General features: G+C 43.2%; 3 protein-coding genes across 6 annotated transcripts; all 3 read left to right on the forward strand.

The window, feature by feature from the left end:
- The first annotated feature begins 613 nt into the window (after positions 1–613).
- Positions 614–6,427, forward strand: LOC143012802 (uncharacterized). The gene is made up of 7 exons (XM_076166118.1): positions 614–864; positions 1,270–1,363; positions 2,428–2,608; positions 3,134–3,275; positions 3,766–3,847; positions 3,987–4,167; positions 4,413–6,427. Exons 1-7 carry the CDS (start codon positions 669–671, stop codon positions 5,505–5,507), a joined length of 1,971 nt encoding a protein of 656 aa, XP_076022233.1. The 5' UTR covers positions 614–668; the 3' UTR covers positions 5,508–6,427.
- A 2,131-nt stretch (positions 6,428–8,558) lies between these two features.
- Positions 8,559–12,922, forward strand: LOC143013310 (protein-serine O-palmitoleoyltransferase porcupine-like). Of its 4 annotated transcripts, XM_076166885.1 has the most exons (14): positions 8,559–8,694; positions 8,788–8,980; positions 9,084–9,127; positions 9,225–9,406; positions 9,513–9,643; positions 9,742–9,762; positions 10,034–10,048; positions 10,151–10,276; positions 10,373–10,473; positions 10,603–10,679; positions 10,777–10,840; positions 11,045–11,130; positions 11,218–11,328; positions 11,899–12,922. In XM_076166885.1, exons 1-14 carry the CDS (start codon positions 8,559–8,561, stop codon positions 11,998–12,000), a joined length of 1,389 nt encoding a protein of 462 aa, XP_076023000.1. In that variant the 3' UTR covers positions 12,001–12,922. The 4 variants fall into 4 exon arrangements, with proteins under 4 accessions (XP_076023000.1, XP_076022999.1, XP_076023002.1 ...); XM_076166884.1 differs by lacking the exon at positions 10,034–10,048; XM_076166887.1 differs by lacking the exon at positions 9,742–9,762.
- A 2,304-nt stretch (positions 12,923–15,226) lies between these two features.
- On the forward strand, positions 15,227–19,578 carry wdr13 (WD repeat domain 13). The gene is made up of 10 exons (XM_076167066.1): positions 15,227–15,288; positions 15,703–15,789; positions 15,932–16,163; positions 16,484–16,593; positions 16,812–16,942; positions 17,042–17,349; positions 18,155–18,335; positions 18,475–18,616; positions 18,763–18,881; positions 19,377–19,578. Exons 2-10 carry the CDS (start codon positions 15,749–15,751, stop codon positions 19,559–19,561), a joined length of 1,449 nt encoding a protein of 482 aa, XP_076023181.1. The 5' UTR covers positions 15,227–15,288; positions 15,703–15,748; the 3' UTR covers positions 19,562–19,578.
- The last annotated feature ends 1,989 nt before the right edge of the window (positions 19,579–21,567 follow it).

Below are 21,567 nucleotides of genomic sequence, written 5' to 3' on the forward strand. Positions count from 1 at the left end.
GAATCTGATTTAATTAAGAGAATACAGCAACATCAGGGCCAGCAGGTGCAATCAACATGAGAGGGTTTGTAACAGTATGATGGAACCTTCTATCTAGGTATTGGTTTATCTTCCAGATTAATACATCCCACTCCTAAGAATAACAACATGAATACTCAGCACATTGGGATGTTGTTGTTGTTGTTGTTGTTGTTGTTTTTACGTCAATAGTGTTCATTTTAAATTTAAATAATTGGGTTCACAGTTGAACATTGCTGTGTCAGGGGTCGAGCCTCTATGACATACACACTTCCTCAGAATCAGGAATGACGTCACAGCACGTCATTTTACAGGAGGTATTTCTGAGGCCAAAGGCAGCTTTGCTCTTGTCACCTTCGCGTATCAAAGATGATGACGCTGTCTTTTAAGGTCGAGTCGTGCTTAGCCCTAGCCGCCAAAAGCTACAATTTCAACACCACTGCTTCAAATTGGTTCATTGCTTCTTGCGGCTTCGTGTTATTCTTCTTTGAAACTGAAACATACAACTTAACTTTTTTTTGTATCTATCTTGATTGATATACAATCTTTTCACTGACGCCGATACGAGGATGCGCGCGCAACTTGGCTACGGAAGCTGTGTTTTGCTACTGTGATAACTTTACTTTGCCGCGAGTGGAGTTTCCACAACAATGCCTTCCTCCTGCTGCGTCTGTAAAAACCGACATTCCACCACCAACGATTTAAAGTTTTATCGGATCCCATCTGGACACGGGGCGTTTCAGAAACACCGGAGGCGTTTGTGGCTGCAAGCTATCAAGAATGGCTGCAGTGACAGCGAGGAACCCAAAGGCAACGCTCGTGTTTGTGGCGCTCATTTCTTATCAGGTAACAGGGCTAACCGTCTAGCAGCTAACAGCGATACGAGCTAACGGGCTCCGGCGCTGTGTTCGGTAGCATTAGCAGCGGTCTGAAGCTAGTTTTAAACTTGTTCCATTGCACCTCTCTGTTAGCATTTGTTAGCATTTTGAGCTACTCTCTTATGAAGCCACATCACAGTCCAATGAATTGTGTTTTCTGTTGCTTTTAAGTGCAGTTTTGTTTTTAAATGTCAAATTTTAGCTAAATGTATTCTCTTTTTAACTTATTTAGTATTCAACCTTTTTTTTGGGGCCATGGTTTAGGATAGAACGCATACATACAACAACAACAACGTTAAATGCCTGAAACATAGAAGAATATTGACAATGAGCATCTTGAATATGAACCACCAGACTCTTGTTTTGGTTACAGGTCAGGCATCCATGAACCATGACAGTCCTGACTTTGTGCCATCACTGTTTACCTGCACAAAGAAGAGCCCAGAGCCCAAGAGAGAAGTGGGAAGGTAAGAAATGTAAATGTTAAGCAAATGCTGTTTCATGTTTACATTCGATGTCAACTGTGAATATGTAGTCATGATGTCATTAAGTTGCTCAACTAGAGCAGCAACAAACAAAACATGGTGGCACAACCTACATTCCCTCTGCCATTTTAGTTTGATATTATGATGAATCCCTTTGTTGTTTTAAGCAGTTTATTATTATTATTATTATTATTTTATATATATATATATATATATATATATATATATATATATATATATATATATATATATATTATATATATATATATATTATATATTATCTTGTCATCTCCCGCCTGGACTACTCCAACTCCCTCCTTGCTGGCGCCTCGGCTTCCGCCATCAGACCTCTGGAGCTCGTCCAGAAAGCTGCTGCTCGTCTGGTGTTCAACCTTCCCAAGTTCTCCCACACAACTTGCCTTCTCCGTTCTCTACACTGGCTCCCCGTAGCTGCTCGCATCCAGTTTAAGACTCTGGTGCTAGCCTACAGGGCAGTGAAAGGAACAGCTCCTTCATACCTCCAGGCCATGGTCAAGCCCTACCACTTCACACTGCTGCCTCCAGGCGGCTGGCTGCCCCGGCGCTCAGCGGCCCCTGCGCCCGATCGATCTGGTCACGGCTTTTCTCTGTTCTGGCACCTCAGTGGTGGAATGATCTCCCAACTGATGTCATGACAGCGGAGTCGCTGCCCATCTTTCGCCGCAGGCTGAAGACCCATCTCTTCAAGAAACACTAACCGGATCCTCCCTCTTAGGACATCACCTACTCTGTCCTAGCTCTTCTGATGCTCTTGTTTTCTAATCTTTCATTTCTAATTTGTCCTTTTTTCTCATTCATCATAGTACCTAACTTATTGCACTTCTACTCTAGCTCTAGTTATGCTCTTAGCTGTTGGTTTAGGAAGGAAATGCGCTTACGATTTCTTGTGACCTAAAGTTCTTTTATCTCCCTTTGTTGAACACACTTATTGTAAGTCGCTTTGGAAAGCGTCTGCTATATGACCGTAATGTAATGTAATGTTATTATCTTCTGCTGTCTCTTGGAAGGCATTCCCATCCTAAAAAAAAGCGTGGGCGACCCCGTAAAGTCAACGTTGCTTCAAATGGAGGAAGAACAACTCCTCCTCCATGTGACATTCATCCTCAGGTCCTCCAGTCCTCTTCACCAGTGGAAACGGCTCCCAGTGAACCACTGGAGGCGACGTCATCATCACCAACAGATGCAATGGTAACAGCAACGTACTGTGTTTTCTGCCTTTTTGTGTCTTGAAAATCTTATTCTGTGCTCGTGATTAGGGCTGCACCTAACCATTATTTTTTTAACGATTAATTTAATTACTTTTTCGATTAGTTGATTAATCTATAGATTATATTTAGTACGCAACATAACAATTATTTCCCCCAAAATTAATATCAAACTTATCTCATTAATATTTCAATATTTTCTTCAATCATCTTCTCTTGAGAACAAACAAATGTAACAAAGATTTGCAATGCATTATTCCACAACTAGCCACCATCTCCGTTTTACAATCCAACATATTGCTTATTTCAATTCAAGTAAAAGGTATCTGCTTTCAACAACAAAAATACATGAGACGAAGGTCAGTTTGCAGTATGTTTCTGCCATAACAGCTTAGATTGTTTTTAAGACTTGTTGTAAATTGTACAAATAGTGCAGTAGTGTCCTTATTATGCTGTCTTTACACTCTGTCCTTCCCTGTCTCTCCTGCCCCTTTGTGTGCATTTGTAGGGAGTTGAGACACCGACTCAAGAGCAGAATGAGACGCCAAACAAAACAGAAAATCCACAAACATCATCCAGCACTTCGCAAGAAATGAAAAATAACCACCATAACTGCGAGGAACCCGAAGGAAATGCTCATTTTATATCAGGTAACACAGCTAATCAGTTGTTTTGAAGTGCATTATCTATGATAAATGTCTTGATTTGTCTCAATATGATCCTAACATTTGCATTAGTCTGTCTTCATACTCTTGCATTATGCCTTCATTCTTTCTTCTTCCATAGCTACAAACCTTGCTGTGTATATATATTTATGTGCATTTTAGCTACATTTTCTTCTATCTTTAACTCATTTTGTATTCAACCTTTTATTTTGTGCCAACGCAACATGCATAGATTATAGCCGCGTTATAGGATAGAACGCATAACGCCGTTAAATGCCAGAAATATGAATAAAGAACAGCCAAACACCCCCACATAGCCACTAACAACCAAACCACGAGATGGCTAAAGAAATACATTGTGCATTACAGAGCGTTGTACTATAATAACACATAGTTGGAGGTTTTTGTCAGAGTTTAATGTTTGTTTTTGAGCATGTTGAATATGTATGGACAGAGACTCTTGTTTTGGTTACAGGTCAGGCATCCATGAACCATGACATTCCAGATTTTGTGCCTTCTCTGTCTAACTGCACTAACAAGAGCCCAGACCTGGAAAGGTTAGAGACGTGACTGTTGTTTCAGGTTTAGTGTTTGACGCCAACTGTGCATGGACAAAAATGAATGTTTATTTATGATACTTAAAAGTGGTAGTATGGCTCTGATAGCAGTTTATTATCTTCTGCTGTCTCTTGGAAGGCGTTCTCATCCTAAAAAAAAGCGTGGACGACCCCGTAAAGTCAACGTTGCCTCAGACGGAGAAAGAACAACTCCACCTCCAAGTGCCATTCAACCTCAGGTCCTCCAGTCCTCTTCACCAGTGGAAACGGCTCCCAGTGAACCACTAGAGGCGACGTCATCATCACCAACAGATGCAATGGTAACAGCAACGTACTGTGTTTTCTGCCTTTTGGTGTCTTGTTTCTTGAAAGCATGAAAAAGCATGAGCCTGTGTTATGTTTTATTTTGAAGAACATGTCATGTCTTTAGAGATAATGTTTCTGCTATAACAGCTTAGATTATTTCAAGACTTGTTTTTTTTATATTTCCCTGTACAAATAGTATAACAGTGTCCTTATTATACTGTCCTTCTCTCTTTCCTGCCCCTTTGTGTGCATTTTCAAGGAAGGAGAAACAGTGACCCAAGAGCAGAATGAGTCTCCAACCAAAACAGAAAATCCACAAACATCCAGTCCAAGCAAAGAATCACCATCAGTTGAATCAGAAGATAGTCGAAAACTAGATAAAGGGCACCCGTTTGTGTCCTTGAGATCTGTCATTTCCTCATTTGGTTGGTATCAGTGTGAGGTGTGCAGTTGCAACTACCCCAGTGTGGCAAAATTTATAAAACACCAAGAGCGGCATGGTAAAACCAAGCGTTTTTGCTGTGAAATGTGCAAGATGCGCTTCCAGTCCAGCAGCAGTTTAGCTCAGCACCGCTGTAGCCACAAGGTTGAACGTCCCTTTCCGTGCAACATATGTGACAAGTCTTTCTCTACACAGTATGAACTCAAGCGTCACAAACTGCTGCATGTCCCAGACAGGAGGAAGTGCAGGATATGCGGCACGTTGTTCTGTCGACGTCACAATCACGTCTTTTTCCAGACCCAGGCAGCATCCGTACAAGAGTCTGAACCTGAAGAGTCTGAACCTGGAGAGTCTGAACCGGAGAGTGAGCCCGAGTCTCAGCCGGACACTGAACCCGAGCCTAGTGCTTATAACGCTGTAAGCAATAAGCAGATTGATGCAAGGCAGAGTGCTGAGGTGGCTGACAGCAATGAGAGCGCCACACTCGCACCTACAGCCCAGACTGTTTCACCTGCCCCCCCACACCATATGGCCAATAAGGACGCGCTTACAGCCTCACACCCTAACATCATGCTACTACTTCCTATTGATTTGCCTCCACAGCCCTCCGTTACGCCACGTCTTCCTCCACTGCGCCCCATTCGCCCACGGCCACCCCAGACCCCACCCGGCCAAACGTCAACCGAGACAAAACCAAAGTCGTCTCTGAACCTTTTTTCACCCAAATTCCTCACATCTGCGTTCCTCAAGGTTAAAAGGAATTACGAATACGATATTGAAGCGCCAAGTTATGTCAAGGAAAGAGGTCCACCGCCAAAGGTTGAACCACTGCCACAGCCTGCTCAAGATGAGACAAGCAGTAACGATATTCAATATAGAAGAATTGCTTATGACATAGAGATTGTGATCTGATTAACATAGAATGAAAGATTTTATTGCATTGTAAAGGTTAATAATCCATTCTGTCATTCACACTGGTAAACACAAGCTTAAATTGTGGTCAGGAGCGATTGTAACTATAATACTCTGGTATGATATGGATGTAATCTGATTCAGCATTTTTCCAACTCATTCGATATGGAGTATTGTTTTAAAGGAAATGAATCTATTGATGATAGTATTGGCACGTACAAGTGCATTCTTGAGTGTAGTAAATGTGGATCAGGAACTAGGATGCAGCCGATTGGTGGAGTGAGAGAGGAATGGTTAAGATATGCATGAAAGATTTTACCAGTTCAATTTATATGATAATGTTGTTGCTATGCAAACGTACAATGATGTATTACAGCGTCTTAATCTAGACTACTATAAACTATATTTGTTTGACTTATCTTGATGTAATGCATTAAGGCGATCTCTGTGGAGGCTGGATGAAGTATAAACAGTTCTAAATGTGGCCTCGTGGTGGCACTAAAGAGATTGTTATGCTGACCCAAAAATGTCTGGCTGCATTTCCTGTACCAGCCTCTTCGTAAGTGGGCCATATTTTATATAAAGTGGCCATCCTGTTCTCTGTGCTGCTATACAGTTGTGTTGCGGCGTGACATAGTGGAATCACACTAAGGTGACGCTGCTCTGTAATCACTCAGCTGCAGAATCGTGGGGACACTTAAGCTTTCTGCTCCAGTTATTATTGTTAAATAAATCATGAAATGTATGGAGTGGGTCATGCAAGCATTGTTTTATAGAAGAGAACTTGCAACTGTTTGAGGAATTGGGGAGGGTGTGTGTGTGTGTGTGTGAGAGGGAAAGAGAGACAGCAGAATACATGTAGTGTCAAGAGAAGAATTACACAGTATTTTATGACACTGTGGCACAACAATGTTGATTAAATGTTGACACTAATACATCTGTAGTGTTGATACTCGTGTTTCTTTCTGACTAAACTTTCTACTTCAACATGCATAAGAAAATATTCTTATAACAAATTTAAATGATAAAGTAATCCCGAGACTTTTGGTAATCCTCTTATTGTTGTATTACACGTAGAAGCATAAATCATTAGTTTAATTGCTCAGAACCACAGATGACGGACTAACTTTTGAATAGATAAATAAATGTACCTTGAATACATTACACACATATTTGCTTTAAGCAGGCATAGTTTATACTTTTCTGTAAAAAAAAAAATCATTTCCGGCAGAGAAATGATTAAATTAATGGTTTTGTGTTGTGCTTGATTGAATATGTTTAGTATGTTTAGTTAGAGTTGCACAGCCACCGTCCTGATGAAGCAGGGGAAAGTTGCCAATCTCCCGTCCGACTCCATCTGCACGCTGTACACATCCTATTGGTCCGGGGGAACCGGGTAATACCTGTCGCCAACTCTGATTGGTCAATTTGGCTGCCACTCTCCCATAACACGGGTCGTGATTGGCTGTCGTTTCCGAACCTAAGCAGCAGATTGGATGCTTTCGCTGGCCGCTGAGGTGACAGGCCAGTGGTGCTGATGCTGGGACAATGGGAACCGTCCAGAAAAGCATCATCTGGACCGAGTTTTGAAGCAACCAAACACGGCGTGAAGTCAGCGTGAGGGGGACAGAGAACCAGCCCGGGGGGACGGACTGCTTGCTGCTCGGAACCGGTAGGAAGCTTTTCCCTTCTCCGGAGACATTCAAACCGGGGTTGTGTGTTTGTACCGTGGGGGCTTCGGTGGGGTTAGCGACAAGTAGCTCGCGTTGGTAGCGAGACGTTCGGTTAAATCCCTCCGGGTAGGTGAAGCAAACGGGGGGGCAGCCATTACAAGCTCTCAACCCGAGTCCATGTGAACTGTGTCTTTGCGGGGTGTGTTCATGGAGCAAAGCGCCGAGCAGCTGTGACTCAGTTCAACCCCATCACCACCTCCAGCCCCCCCCGCTCGACTGCAATGCGGAGAGAGCATGCCCGGCTCAACGGCACATGTGTCAAATATGATCCATAATTAGTGTTTATCAGTGTGCAGGCCAGAGTCAGCAGCATGTTTCTGTACCTCACTGATCATCCAAGCGTCCATTTTTCAAAAAACAAACATGTATATTTGTATATTTCATGCATTTGCACAGATTTGTTGTGAGCTACTTTGTATCCTGGGATTTGAAGTTTGAGAGAGAGATGCTGCAAGTATTCTGTCCTACTGGGTGATCAGTACCCTCCTCTCCTTGCAGCCACATGTGAACTGGACATCTTTCTCTGTCTTGTCCTTTCATTTGACCACAACTGTGTCTCACCTAATCACAGTGATCTTCACACCACAAGAGAGACAAACTGACTTTGCAGCAAATCTGCAAATCCGTGCAGTAGCTTAGTAAGTCTGTGTGCAGCAGTCCGATACATGTCCCATATGTTGTAATCTGGCACAGTAGTGATCCAGAGTTGTGCTGACTCTGCTGATGCATCCATCCCTTCTTGTTTGTACACATGCAGTGGTACGCTTCTTCTGCTTTCTTTCTGCTATTTGTTTTTACTGAAGCAAACATTTTACATGAAGGTTGTAATCTTATTACTATTGTTATTAAACTTTATAGGTAGACCCTGAGGTAGAATACAAGCAGATTGAAATTGAGACAGTCGGAGGCCACTGCCGCTGGAGGTTGTGAGAACATGGCACAGTAGTGTGAGGAGTCCAGGATGGCATCAGTGATGTTGATGTGATGATCTCATAGGGTAAATACGGTTTCAACAGGATGATGTCAAACAGCATTGTAGGCTAGTACAAATCGCATCATAAGCAGTGGTGAACAGAAGGAGAGAAGAGAGAAACAAAAAAACAAAAACAAAGAGAGGACATCCTACCCAGAGACCCAACCCAACCCCGCATCCATACAACCCCATGCTGGCCCGCCTGGGATGTAAAATAAAAAGGAACTGTTCTGCCGTAGCCTGTAGATCTGTGAAGTACGAGAGAAATGGTTGCCATCACTGATAGAACTTATCTGTGTGGCCCCTCATAGTGTACATACTCTGCTTTCTTTCTAAAGTCTAGTGATGGGAGCGTTCAGCCGCCAGAAGTTTTTCCAGGAGCTTGCTCACGGCTGCCTGCTGCCCACCGCTCAGCAGGGCCTGGAGCAGGTATGGCAGCTGCTGGTGATCTGTCTGCTGTGTCGGCTCCTCTGGAAGCTGGGTGAGCGTCTGGTTCCTTTTTGTGCTCCGTCAGTGTTTTTCTGTCCTTCGTCATCGCAATCACTGGTGCCATTTCTTTCTCTGTTGACGTCAGGCCTCCCGTCGTTTGTCAAACACCTTGGCACGGTGGTCGGAGGTTTCTACACCCTCTACCTGTTCTTTGAGCTTCACATGATCTGGGTTGTCCTCCTGAGCCTCCTTTGCTACCTCTTCCTCTTCCTGTGCCGTCACTCGAGCATGCGAGGCACCTTCCTCTCCATCACTGTGCTCATCTACTTGCTTCTGGGGTAAGAGATTTAACCTTTTGATAACATTTTTGCCAGGACTTAAGTTTGATTTGTGGTGGAAACAAGTGCAAATTTGAGACGGTCTTCTCTGTGATTTAATCAGGGAGTTGCACATGATGGACACCACTAACTGGCACAAGATGAGAGGTAGTCCAAACATTTTTTTCTGCATCCAGCTACACATTGAGTTTGGTTATTATTATTATTATTATACATTACTGCTATTTTTGCTGTCGTTGTCCAGGTTCTCAAATGGTGGTTGCCATGAAAGCCATCTCTCTGGCCTTTGATTTGGACAGAGGTGTTGTGACAGAGGTACCCTCTCCTATTGAGTTTATGGGCTATATTTACTTTGTGGGAACAGTCATCTTTGGCCCGTGGATAAGTTTCAACAGCTACAAAGAGTCTCTAGAAGGACGTAAGCTGGTAAGTTTGATATATGGCAGCACAGGGGGGCAAAATGGAGGTGGGAATTGTCGAAAGGAATTATCCTGCATCAGTCTGCTAATATGTTTGGGTTTCTTCTCCTCAGAGCTTTTCGTGGCTTCTCAAAGTGTCTGCCAGTTGGGTGAAGAGTCAGATCTGCCTGGTTATTTCCAACTGTGTGGCGCCGTACCTCTTCCCTTACTTCATACCGGTCTTTGGAGACAAGCTCCTACGAAGGTACGCCAGAAAAGACGAGAGAGACGCACTAAGCGCACAAACTAATCAAATATCCTGGTTATGCTCGTGCTGTTATCTCTTCAATGCTTCGTTTACAGCAAAAAGAGGAGGAAGATAAGGTAACATGCAGTCACACCTCAGTCACACTGAACATATCCCACATTTTGCCCTGCATGTGCCCACACCATCTCCCCCCCCCCCTCTGTGCTGCCACATGTGTACCAGGACATCCCTCTCACCCTCTCATTTACAGCTGTTTCACCATCTTGACATCAATGGTGAGACGTAGACTTTCATGCAATGAGTTAATAAAGCATCTGTGCAAACCAGTGTGGTATAATCACTAACATTAACTGTCTAAATCTCTCACTTTATCCGTCTGCTGCTCAGAGGTACAGTGGCGAGGTATGTTTAGTATAACTGCAGCTCAGATTCACTACATTGTTTTTTAAAACCTGACATTGCTAGGTTGTTTATTTCTCTTGTGTGTTTTCTTTTTAATTCTAGGTGGCTTCTGGCCTATGAAAGCACCATGTCTTTCCACTTCAGCAATTATTTTGTTGGTTATCTGAGCGAGACGACCGCTACTCTGGCCGGCGCCGGGTTCACCGAGGAGAAAGACAACCTCAAATGGTATGATTGATATTCTGCCACATCAACATAGAGTCTGCCTTTGTAATTCAGAATATTACACACACACACCTTTGCTCCCTGGCTTTTACTCTACAGGGACATGGCTGTATCCAAGCCCCTGGACGTAGAGTTCCCCAGATCAGTGGTGGAAGTGGTTACGTCCTGGAATCTGCCCATGTCTCGCTTTCTGCACACCTGTGAGTTGTTGTGTTAGAACTTGAAGGCTTTGTGGCAGCAGCTGTTTTTTTTCTGTTACACTCCTGTAAGTGGGATGATAATGGCTCATTTAAACACAACACTCTTAAGCCGGCGCTTTTTTTCTGCAGATGTTTTTAAGAGTGCTCTCAAATTTGGAACATTCTCTGCCATCATGGTGACATATACAGCCAGCGCTCTTCTGCATGTGAGTATTGTTTCATAAGCAGCCACACTACATCCTCTGCATTGTGTCTCTGTGTCAACAAGTGGCTCGATTTGTTTTCAACTCTTGTGCCTGGCAGGGTTTAAGTTTCCATCTGGGCGCAGTGCTGATATCTCTTGGATTCATCACATACATCGAGCACGGTAAGAGTCTTGCCTAATGTTGCCTCTTTTCCCCACATTAGAACCTTTCCACTTAAAGGAAGTGCTTAGGTTTGCAGTAATGCTTAATTGCACCCAGTATTGCACTCTGTTTCTGTTCACTGCAGTGCCATAATTTACCTCTTATGGTTATAAAGGAACTCTTCCTCCGGCTTTGTTTAAATGCTATGGTCTTTTGTGTTTCAGTGTTGCGAAAGAGGCTCGCAGCCATTTTTAACGCGTGTATTCTATCGAAGAAATGTCTGCCAAACTGCACTCACAAGAACAAAAGGGTAATGCAGCACATTCATATGGAAAGTGTCTGACGCAACAATCAGTGATGAGTGATCATGTGACATTGTCTTTTTCTCTGTCTGCAGGACTTATGGGTGTATATGATTAATATAGCTTTCAGCGCTTTAACAGTCATCCACGTGACGTACCTGGGCTCTGTGTTCAACTCCAGTGTGGACTACATGGAGGAGGAAGAGGTGAGATCAATATATGTGGACAAGTATACTTAACTATACTTATATATGTACTCTAGAGTCTATACAATTTACAGTGTAGGGTAAGACTGTACCTTAGCCAGAGTATTTTTAGAGCTTGGAGTCTCTTATCTCGTTCTCTAATATGTGCAGATGGCGTGTGCACAGAGAAAACACTAAAGATTACTGTTTTATATAAGACAAACACCAACATGCCAGATTATCCAGAGATTGTGTCTAAAATGGCTGGTGTGTGCCTGCAGTTTTCAGTTATTACAATAGTATTCTAAAAGTCCAGTTTTGCACTTGGGCGTGTAGCTGAAGTTCTAAACAAGTGTGCGTATAGATAGATAGATAGATAGATAGATAGATAGATAGATAGATAGATAGATAGATAGATAGATAGATAGATAGATAGATGTACTTTATTAATGTGATATTATATTATAATATTTTACTATTTGATGCCAGAAACTTGTTTATAAGACAATAATTAAAGACATACTTATGAATGGCAATAATGTTAAGAATGAGTCCTCATTGAGTTTGTATTGTACGCACTGCCCCCTACAGGATGATGGGACCCATCTCACCATTCAGAAGTGGTCAGAGCTGAGCTGGACGAGCCACTGGGTCACGTTCGGATGCTGGATATTGTATCGCCTCATTCTCTAATAATAAGAGATCAGGGGAAAAAGAGGAAGAGAGAAGGAAGCAATAACAAGAGATGTAAAGCTGGTTCTCTACTTCTGCACTGTGACGATCATGCAACGGACTGAGAGAGGGATAGAATCAACAACTGTGTACAGCAAAAACTTTGCAGCGCTTAGGTCGCTGTGTGTTGTCTGGGTAGTTTGTCATCAAAATCTGCCAGGGACTAGTTTTGATTATGGTGAATTGATGACCAGATCCTCCCTCCTTCTCCCTTTTATCCTTTTTATCTAAAGCCGCAGTTGGCAGGCGCTCGTGTTGTGACAGCAGTCGCCGATGTCTCACTGTGAGTCACAGTCAATACTTATCAGCATGGCGGTGACGGGCTGCGTCCTCCTGTGGACACACGGTAGATCCTGTTATCTGGGTTACAGACAGACTGTGGACTGTGTCCTCGGCTTGTGGGCTTCCTTCACCTCAAGTGTTTTCACATTTTTTGAGTTTCACACAACCTCTTTCTTGAGCATGTGTATGACCACAACTTCATTTTAGGGACAAAAGAGCACAGATTATTGGTATAAGACTCAACATTTTCCCCTTTATGTATTTTAGATAAATAAAGATAACCGATAACACGATGAAATCATTTTTTGATGGAATTTCCTAGGGTGTTTGTATTATGTGTTGTTCTCCTTTAACCTTTGCCTTTGTTTAGAGAAGACACTGTTTTTATCTCGTATCCAGTGTTTGTGAACCGTTGAACCTTTCACGCTTCATAATTGAAAAAAAGAGTTTATGATCAGGGTATTTCACGTGTTGCCGTAGAGCAAAATGTCTAAACTGAGCTTCCCATTTCAGATTGCACATTGAAGACGCAAATAAACAATGATATTAAATATTTATTCTTAATTATGGATCCAACATTGTAATTTTCTTATTGTTCTGGTATTACACGACTGATTTTAATGACATGCATGCTTATATGAAACCGATGATTACGTGATCAATGAGCAGTATCTGTTTGTGTGTATGATAAACCTGTAACTCCGCCGGATATACAAAGGAATTGCTTCTAGTCTCACCTAAAACCACAGGATCTACAAACATTTAAAGGATATTTACTTGAAGCAAATGTTTGACCTGTAAATGTGAAGACACCGAAACCCCTGTGATATTTTTGATAAACTTTTTGCATAAAACCTGGATTGCAGTCTTTGTTTAATTTTAAGTAGAGCAATAATCAAGTCGAATACATGCACTGCTGTAAGAAAGTGTTTATTGGAATGATTATTTACAAAAACAATGTACGGACTGTTAGACAGTCCATTGTGATTGGAGTTGAAGTAAAAATGGGTCTGGATTGTAAAAAGGTGACAGACATCAATTTTTTTTGCTCAAAGCATTAGTCTGGTCTGACCCGGTTTCCATTTCTGAGCATCCAATAAGCCAGAGTGCACAGTGAAGGGAACGGAACAGGAACAGAGGTTAAACCACAGATGGTGATGGATGAAGATCTGATTCATTTTCTGCCTCTTTGAGAGGTGAGCAGATGCTGTGGCTGAAGGCCACACAACAGCCCTGTCTGCAGACTCAGAGGGTAAGTATACGGAATGGAGGGGAGGGGAGGGGAGGTGCACTCAGCCCTGCCTGCCCCTCTGACTGCCATGCTTACGACGGCAGGACCCCAGCAGCGTCTCCAAAGCCATCTTCACAAACGCCTGGAAGTTACTGCTTCTCTCCCTTCGGCTGTCCTGCTAGGGGATTGAACACAGACAGATAGCTTCACTGGGGACACAGCACCTCAGTTCTACACTGGAATCACAAGCTGGGAATCCATTGATATTGAGTTCTACACCAACTGCGTATGGTTCTCACTGCATATTCTGCATACATATTTGTTTCATCAAGTAATGGTATTCATTCAAATGTTTACCTCCTTGCTTCTTGTTATCATCTCCTTTCTGATCAGCTTTCTTCGGCTGCTCCTTAGGACTCTGAGGTGGCTGTGAAATGGAAGAACATGTCAAAATACGGAAACAAAATACAATTGATTGCAGATTGACAGATTAGGATCTCTAGTATAGCTGTAATTTACATACCTTGGTAGTTGACTTCTTGTCCGACTTATTACCTAAAAATGGTGGAAACCATCACATCAATGTTAATTGTTTACGGTAAAGAGTAGCTTTAGTTAATAGTAGTATCACATAGTAAATTAACCAAAATATTTTTATTAATTATTTTTTGTTCCACCTACCTTTTGTTCCGGGCATTTTGGCTGTGCTCCAAAGTATCCTGTTTATTAGAAGAATGCGGTGCTTAATGTGGCGTTCAACTCGCTCATTTATGCAGGGTGCTTGTGAATGGTTGTGTCACCGGGGCCCCTTCGAGAAAGAGCACCACTAACAAGCAAAGAGCCCCGTCAGCTGAGCAGCATGGCCCCCAGCTGTGCAGGTCTTTGCTGAGCCAGGCGAAACCTCCGAGCTGACCTTGTAATAACACCATTGTGAAGCGACTGGAACTGTGTGTGCACCTATTGTCCATGACAAGAAAGCCTTTCCATCATACCACAGGCTCAACATAAGGTAGTACTGAATTTTATCTAAAGAAAATGACTCAAGTAGATCAGGGTTGATGGCCTCTTCATGTTGATAAGTCATACAAAGACCAGATCTCCTTTTAATAGATTTCGTTCACAAAATCGCTCATTATTAAATATGACTTTATACAGAATTAGCCTTCTTAATTAACTACACTGGGGGTGATGATCAAGTAAGTAATAATCAATCAGGTTGTGGCTTAAACTTTTTCATAAGTCATAAAAACTGGACCTGATTTGATTTTTTTTATCCCTATTGAAACCTTATTTTGGATTTTGTTCTTGGATATGATTTCACGCAGAATTTGTGATAGATGAGATGGGAAGGAGAATAAACTGAAACTAAATCTGTAAAGTTGATTTAGATTTAAGACCTGGATGTTTCTTCCAAGCACCACAACACTGATTTAGATTATATTGTGTATTTGTGATCTGGAAATTGCCTTTGGAAAATGTGAATTCATGGGAAAACATGTTAAAATGACATTGAAATATATGTGGCCTTCGATCATGACAAACTCCTTAAATTGATAGAGAAGGGCTGAACATGTAGTTGTGGCTTATGGTTTATCGCATTTTATGTTTTATATTTTACAAAGTGTGTCCAGTGATCTAGAGGAGAAAGATCTGGATTCATCATAGCGACACCATCACCACCCGCGCGGGGTCACGTGACGCGACACAAGCCCAGCGATGGAGAAAAGCTAAGGAAGGTGAGCTGTTTACACACCTATTCCTCTGTGTTTACGGCTGTATGAACGCATTAAAGATCTCGGAGATTTGCGAAAAATTACTAGCAGATTCAACAGTCGTTAATATCGAAAAAATGTGTTGGAAGAAGCTGTTTATGCGAAGACATGACGAGTGATGAAGGGGCTGACTTGCTAGCTAGCTAGTTAGCAGCGAGCTAGGTGGCTTCGGCTGCTTTCGCTCCAGCTTTAACAGTGTCCGCGCTAATGTCAGAGCTTCAGCTGCTCATGTCAACCAGCACTTATTCTATACATTCAGTTTGATGTCATACAGCTCAGCTCGGCAGAGGGGAGTGGAGTGGAGAGGGTGTCAGTGATGATGCTGCTGCTGCCAGCTGAGTTAAACAAGGTGCATTATTTATTATGTACTGTTTACAGGAATCTGCGTTGTAGTGGCTTCCTCTCTACCCAGAGTGTTTATGGAATGGCAGCAGTTTGGCAGCAAGTGTTGGCAGTGGACGCAAGGTGAGACCAAGTCACGTCTGCTGTCACGTTCATGTCTATTAACAGAGTGGATGAGTGTGTAGAGATCACTGACACCTCTCTCTCTCTCTCTCTCTCTCTCTCTCTCTCTCTCTTTCTCTCTCTTTCTCTCTCTTTCCTCCAGGTACAATGCATACCGCACGCCCACCTTCCCACAGTTCCGAACTCAGTACATCCGCCGGCGCAGCCAGCTGCTCAGAGAGAACGCCAAGTGTGGCTTTGAGCCTGGTCTGCGCAGGCAGTACCTGAGGCTGCGCAGTCAGCTGCTGGCCCTGCGCTACGGGCCCCTGTCTGAGCAGAGCAGCTTCAGGGCCAGCAGTGTGCGGAGCTCCCGCACCACACTGGACCGCATGGAGGTCAGACCCAAAGAAATGGGAAAGAGAGGGACAGATTAGAGAGAGAGGGATTCTGTACTGAGTTTGGATATTGTACACAAATATCTATGTACAGAGATATAATGGATTTTGACACAAATGCCACTCTGGTTGCAGATGTACACTAAGCTGAGCAGCTTGGTTGTAATGGCTGACACTACCTCTGTGTATCATTGCCTTAAAAAATGTCATAGTTTCAATTTGCTAAACGTGATTATGGTCCGATGTTCACCTTTACCCACTTACTCACTCCCACGAGGTCCTGTTTCCCTCCCTGGCTCTGCTTCCTGTCTACCTTGTAGGACTTTGAGGAGGATCCTCGTGCCCAGGGGGCTCGTGGTCACCGCCGGTCTGTCAGCAGAGGCTCCTACCAGCTACAGGCTCAGATGAACAGAGCTGTTTATGATGAGAGGTATCCACTGGAACACTTCTCATAGACTCCCACTTTGCTCCAGCAGATTTGATTTCAGTTGTATTCTGTTTGATTTATTTCATCTATGAGCAGGTACAGTTTTTTAGATTTAGTCATCCTCTGAACCTTTATATTGAGTTGGCAGACATATGCTGGGGTTGTGAGGTTTATAATTTTGAATATGTGCTTAAATAGTGATTTGTTGTTCCTGGCGTCAGGCCTCCGGGCAGTTTGGTGCCCACCTCGGTGGCAGAGGCCAGTCGGGCTATGGCAGGGGACACCACTCTGAGTGAAAACTATGCTTTTGCTGGCATGCACCACATATTCGACCAACATGTGGACTCCGCTGGTATGTAAAATAGTTCTTAATTTGTCATCAATGAAGATAATGTTGGACTTAAGCAATTGTCCCAATGAACCAATCCTTCCTCTCCCTTTGTGGCTTTAGTTCCCCGGTTACAGTTTGCCAACGACGACAAGCATCTCCTTGCTTGCTGCTCATTGGACGGCTCCCTGTCCATCATGACGCTGTCCCCGCCTCCGCCCTGCGTGAAAGTCACCCTCAAAGGCCACGGAGGCCCTGTCACGGACTTTGCTTGGTCCCTCAGCAATGACATCATCGTATCAACGTCCCTCGATGGAACGCTGCGCATCTGGAACACGGAGGACGGGCGGTGCATCCGAGAGGTCCGAGACCCAGAGTCCAGCGAGCTGCTCTGCTGCACCTTCCAGCCCATGAATAATAACCTGACTGTGGTGAGTCACACACACCAGGCACCGCGTCATCCTCATGTTCTCTAATACTTAATGTCCCAAAGCCTTTGAGCAGAGGAGGAATACAGTTGTAGTCAATTACAGTGAGCCACACTGAATGTCTCCCAAGTCAACAATCAGACTTTAGAGTAGTTTGCTCACAGATTCCCGTTTAATTGAACAGTTTGTATTTGTATTTTCATTCATTAATCATAGTGTTTATTTTCGTACCTTATTCTGGAAGTTCATCTACTATTAATATAATAACATTTGAATTATTTGTAATACTATAATAGGTGTATGTAACAGATCTGTTTGCCTGTTCTGAGCTCTGTAGTCCAGCTTAGAGCGACATCATGTAAGTGTAGGTTCACCAGTAGGTTACACACTATTATGTTTTATTATCAATATCACTCAAAATGTTGAGGGATGTAATTAAAGAGTATTCATAAATATATCTATACAGAAGTACAACCAACATGCTTTCATCCTGGAGTGCAGATTTATACATCTTTAGAACTAAATAAAGTAACCCTAATGAATATGGTGTAGTGGTATTGTCATCATTCAATCAGCTTAGATGTGAGTGATAGAATTTGAAAGGTAGAGCAACATTTGATTACACTATCTTTAGAGTAAGTATTGTACGTAGCCTTCCACCCTGCAGCACCCACTTCTCCTATGTCGTCATGTTCAGAGAGGGAGTGGTGTGTTTCCTTTAGTGTGTGTTGCTTTACATGCAGAGACCAGAGCAGCAGAGTGTGACACCAGATAATGCCGGTGTTCAGTCCCGCTTTCTGTATTCCAGGTGGGAAACAGCAAGCATCACCTGCAGGTGGTAAACATCTCCACCGGGAAGAAGGTGAAGGGGGGCTCCAGTAAGCTGACAGGCCGCGTGCTGTCTCTCTCCTTCGACGCTCCGGGTAGGATCCTCTGGGCCGGCGACGACAGGGGGAGCATCTTCTCCTTCCTGTTCGACATGGCCACAGGTACGGGAGCGGCGGAATCCCACAGCGATCCGTTTGCTTGTTTTTTGGTGTCGTGTGTTCAATGTTGTCACTGGGGTAGGGGGAAGTAGGCTGATCTGTTCTCTGCTGCTCTCTGCTGTGTCTCGCTGCCCTCACGCAGGGAAGCTGACCAAAGCCAAGCGCCTGGTGGTGAGCGAAGGCAGCTCAATCTGCAGCATATCTGCTCGGTCCTGGATTAGCCGGGAGGCCAGGGACCCCTCCCTGCTGGTCAATGCCTGTGTCAATAAGCTACTGCTGTACAGGTCAGTCTGTCGGCGCTGATTAAAAAGCGGCTTTGCCTCTGTCGTCTAAATCCATACCTCCATCACGTGTTACGCCCTCATAGCTTGACCTTTGCGGGTTCAGCGTAAATTGAATTTGATCGCCTGTGTCACGTTTGCATCGACAGGGTGGTGGACAATGAAGGCACCCTGCAGCTGAAGAGAAGCTTCCCCATCCAGCACGGCTCCCAGCTCGTCCATAGCATCTTCTGCCCGCTCATGTCTTTCAGACAGGGGGCCTGCGTCGGTAAGAAAGAGCCTCTCACTGTTTCTGCTGTGACCTTTTAAAGGCACTGATATTCGCAATGACTTGATGATTGTTTAACTCACTCTTACTGAAAGCAGTCACTCCTTCAGTATATGCAGTATGTTTGAAAATATGCCACTAAGGGAATGCTGTAATGTTGTGAACACATTTGTATAGAAATGATCAGACTATTTCCTTTAGCAGTTGATGTAACACTTGCCTCATATCAGCTTCTTGACTTTTTACCCGTCGTCTATTTGCAAGGTTCAATTTACACAGGAATAATTGGTTTGTTGTCACAATAATAGTCATGCAGATGGTTTAGAGGGCCGCGATCCTCATCCCCATGCCAAGTTTCCACTAAAGAGAGACAGATGGTCGTTGCTCGAGATCCCTTTCAACAGAGGATCGCTTCTAATTCCACCCTGTATTTATCTGGACCTCCTCGTAACCTCTCCGCATTTGATTTCTCTCCTCCCCCCTCCTCCTCCTCAGTGACCGGCAGCGAGGACGCCTGTGTCTACTTCTTCGACGTGGAGCGCAACACCAAGGCGATAGTGAACAAATTACAGGGTCACGGAGGGCCGGTGCTGGACGTCAGCTTCAACTGCGACGAGAGTCTACTGGCGTCGGCCGACTCCACCGGCATGGTCATCATCTGGAGGCGGGAGCAGAAGTGACCCCAACCCCAACACACTTCCTGTCAAAAAACGAAAACCTGCTGCTTGTTTAACCGTCCATTTCTTAAGTCTGTAGATTTTTACTTGAATGTAAACGAACGTGTAATGAATATCAATTGCAATGAGATTACGCATCATGTTGTGAAGTTGTTGTCGTAGCTTGGGGAGGGGACAGTGCACTGAAAACCGCGGCTGACAAATGGCTTATCCACTACTACAAAGAGCGCTACACCCGCCCATGCATGCGTCATGGCTTTACCTCTGACCCATACGACTGAATTCATGCAAACGGAATCTAAACACCGGTGTACATTTCCAACTCACTGTAGCCCAACGCGCCGACGGTCCCTCCCGGTGTAGATCCAGCACACTTGTTTTAATTCTGTAACTGTTAATCAGGCAGCGTAATCAAGTAAACCAAACCGCCTTATTTCCGCCCCCGTTCTGCATTTTAGCGAAACCGTCTCCGTTTTTTAGTTTGTGGCGTTATGACGTGCATGGCGTTGAATCCAAACATTTATCAGGCCGATCAAATGGCTCACCGGAAAATGACAAATGTGTATTTTTAAGTGTTTGTACTCATCTGTGTGTTATTGAGCTCATGCTGGTTGCAGATTTGTATAATTTATTTAATGCGCATACTGAATAAACTGCTGTGACTGCCCGAGATCTTCTTTTTATTCTTTCTCATAAAATATGTAACAAAATAAGGACGATATGTGATTTAAAAACTGATATTGCATGTGCTTGGTGGAGCAACACAGAGAAGATGGAACCTACATCAAATATAGTATCTAAGCAAACAAAGACCTTCAGATTTGCATTTCACCATATGAGACTTTGGGTTTGAATGCACTATAAATGGTTTCTGTCCTGAAAGGGCAGATCAGGGCTTAAGGTGGGCCCAGATAAGAGCCAGGGGGGCCGCCAAGAGTCCAACTGTCTCTACCGAGGTGATTCTCTACCTGTCTGGTGCACCTTAGAGAAACACCAATGAATGAAGACTAACAACTTGTAAGAATGAGCAGAATTAGGAGAGCGTTTACACAGTGGACGCTGCTCACCATGGAGACACCTACTGCACTCGTGCGTCATCAGCAACAGTCTCAAAAGCACAAATGCAGACAATGGAAATGATCTCTCATTGAAATTCAAAATACAGACCAATTATGTATCTGAGAATGTGCAATCATACGATGGCTGGATTTCAATCAGGCCCCAATTAAGACTGAAAACTATTTCTTTCTCCAGCATCTTACCCAGCCCTCCCATTTTGTGGTAAATGCCAGTATGGCATAATAATGAAGTATGGGATTATAATGGTTTGTGCGCAAAAGGAATCTGTATTATTTGTTCCTGATAACGAACATGCAGAGAGAAATATGAGAAATATGAATATCTTTTTCATATTTTTACCTCCCACATTTGGATTATTCTTATAATTTAGATTTGGATATGTGAGTTTAAAGTATTTTGTGGTTGTTTCAGTGGATCCTCCCTTAAGCCCACTAAAGATTCCACACCAACTGCTTGGAAAAGCCAAAGTCAAAGTATCAGATTTGTTTCATTTATGTTCTTTAACCAACTATGGAGTTAAATGTCATATTCTAGGATAAGCAAGTTTCTCCAGAGATGAAAAAGACTATGGAACAATTATCACATACTGAGTATTTGTTGCTAAGATATTGCAATTAAAGTTGTACTTCTGCTTGTAATATATATATTTATAATGTGTTAAGTATATATATATCCAATGCACCCTCAGAAACGTAATGGATGGATCATATTTTATCAGTTTCATGAGTAAAATGTTCTCTATCATATCTAGACAGGTCAAAACTCAAACTGCATCAAAAGTAGAATCTTTATTGATGAGTGGGCAAAAGAACCACCTCAGTTAAACTGTACAGTTACAGAATATCATCTTGCAAAAGAATGCCAGACGTAAAAATTATGGACCTCATTTCACTTTTCACTTCATCTTTCCATATCAACATCTGTACAAG

The sequence above is a fragment of the Genypterus blacodes genome, unplaced genomic scaffold, assembly GCF_046128005.1.
Source record: "Genypterus blacodes isolate CSIRO-AG114 ecotype Tasmania unplaced genomic scaffold, CSIRO-AGI_Gbla_v1 ptg000156l_1, whole genome shotgun sequence".
NCBI lineage: Eukaryota > Metazoa > Chordata > Actinopteri > Ophidiiformes > Ophidiidae > Genypterus > Genypterus blacodes.